This window comes from Gymnoscopelus braueri, assembly GCF_963280865.1.
Source record: "Gymnoscopelus braueri genome assembly, chromosome: 8".
NCBI lineage: Eukaryota > Metazoa > Chordata > Actinopteri > Myctophiformes > Myctophidae > Gymnoscopelus > Gymnoscopelus braueri.
Genome location: NC_137609.1, coordinates 24,867,230 through 24,869,480, shown reverse-complemented (window position 1 = coordinate 24,869,480; position 2,251 = coordinate 24,867,230). Strand labels below are relative to the sequence as shown.

At 43.3% G+C, this 2,251-nt stretch overlaps 1 protein-coding gene across 1 annotated transcript in view; it reads left to right on the top strand.

Annotated features, from left to right (window-relative positions):
- snx19a (sorting nexin 19a) overlaps nt 1-1,973 on the top strand; it is a gene marked incomplete at both ends in the record, with an annotated part of 38,773 nt that extends 36,800 nt beyond the window's left edge. The window contains 1 exon segment of the mRNA XM_080435990.1: nt 1,871-1,973. Coding sequence (XP_080292116.1) covers nt 1,871-1,973 — 103 coding nt within the window.
- Between the last annotated feature and the right edge of the window lie 278 nt (nt 1,974-2,251).

Genomic DNA, 2,251 nt, shown 5'->3' with positions numbered 1-2,251 from the left:
ATTTACCACACTGTCTGTGGCTCTTAAAGGAATTTGAGATTGTGTCATCATGAGCTGGACTAGATGTTACTCTGGAGTGATACAGCTGCATGGAACAGCACACTGACCCTTCCTTCACTCACTCTCTTTTGTTCCTTTATGGCACTTCCTCTAAGCAACCACATGAACCCTAGCGTAGGCCTATTCTGGGCATGTCAGTCATGATATAGGCGATAATAGGCAAACATTCTGCGAAAACAGACCATTGCGTTGTGAGCTTGTAGATCGGCTATTGTTGCAAAGAGATGTGGAGCCACGGCCGCTTCCTATTTTGGCCTACAGGATAACTCTTGAACCGTAGGTCGTTCAAACAAAAAAGATATTCCCTGGATTTCTTGGGTCAACTTTTGCTAGTTTATTTGTCCAAAACTCACATAAATCATATTCCATTCTGTTTGGCTACTGTATATGATTGTATTTTACAGAAAATGGCACAATTCATGAACGCAGCATCCAATCTACCCCAAATTTGAATCACACATTGTGTGGGAACCCCAGGGGTCCTTCGGTGGGGGGGGGGGGTTCCAGGTGGTCCCCAGCAAAAGTAGTTCATACAGCATCACAATCATTTTAACAACTTTATCCATTTCTATGTTGGCAATTCAATAGCAGATCTCCAAGCTTGTAAATCAGCTATTTTTGAAAATTGGTGGTCCCTGAAGTCAAAAAAGCAATTTCACTTCAACCGAAAGGAGGCGTCACAAAGGCTACAATTGTTAGTGTTTGTTGCTAAAACATGATTTGTTTTCACAAGAGGGTTTTGATACACCATACTGTTTTGCCCCGTAATTGCCTTAAAAATGTGTGGGCGGGCCCTATTTCTAACATTTGTTTTCCCCAGAAAATAGCATGTGGTCTAAATAAACAGTCAATTGGTCATTACTTGAGGACAAAGTATTTTTAGGTTAGCAATCTGAGGAATAACTTATAAATAGCGTGAAACCTACAGGGAGGTTTATGCTTATTTTATACTCCGTCATACGACAGTGTCGTGCTGCAATGCATTGCGAGCTTTTTGGGCTATTTTGGCTATTTTTGGCACGTCACACCAGCGTAAGATGAAGTACAAATCTGCCTTCAGGCTGAGGAAGTCAGACAACCGATACCGATACAGTGAAATTCCACCGGCTACAATGGGTCACCTGCAGTGCATCACCCCAGGGGATTCTTGACACAGGTCATAAAACTCTCTCTGGACATGTGCAGCATTGCCTTTTGTTTTTTGGCTGGAGGCAGTGCACAGGTCATGGGGTCAGTCTCAACTGAACATGCTCTGTAGATGAATCAGACAACACACGTCAGAGCCCAGGGTCATTCAGGTGATCACTTCCATGCGTGGGAGGAATTATTACCTTTTCATTTACCACCTTCAAGATTCAACATTCAAGAAATTCAAGATGGTTTATTTGTATCTCACTCATAGTTCAAGCAGTCAAATGTTGGCGTGGCATGCTTAATAATACTGATATAAATAAACAATATTACAGAAGACAAGAAGAGGTAAAGCCTTTTAGCAGCAATGGGGGAGTGTACAGAAGGACATTTTGCAACCAGATATATAGAATATGCAGTAAAAAGTATACACATAAAATTAAAATATGTGCAGGTCGGGGCTTTTATCACAAAAATAGCAGAAGAATATTAAGATATTGAATGCTTAAATGGGTATTTACAGATATACGTCAGTTTTGTTTTGTTCTGTTGTATTTTGCTTGTCCTGATTCAGGCCTCTGATAGCCTCAGGGAAAAATCTCTTTGTGATGCCCTTGTGACACTAGACGCTTTCCTGTCTGCATCTGTAAACAGTCCATGATTGGTATTTGTCCTTCAGAATCTGCATGGACGGGACGGCCGACCACCACACCTTCGACAGAGCTCGCAGGTCAGGTCAGGATGCTCTGGCTGGTAGCAAAAGGAAACTCTTCGAGGGTTGAGGGTGAGGGTGACAGAGGTGTGACTGCTCACCCTGACCACCTGGGGTCTGGCAGAAGACATCCAGAACCCAGGCACACACCCCCCATGGTTCAGTTCAAGGTCAGACAGTTTGACAGCAAGCCTGGTGGGGACTATGGTGTTAAAAGCTGAGATGAAGTCAATTTACAACAGCCTAACATAGCCTGCTTCCCTTTTGCTGTCGAGGCAGGAGAGGGTGGCATGCAAACAAAACCTGAGAGACGTTGTAGTCTATGGATCTGCTGGGGTCCTATTTTCT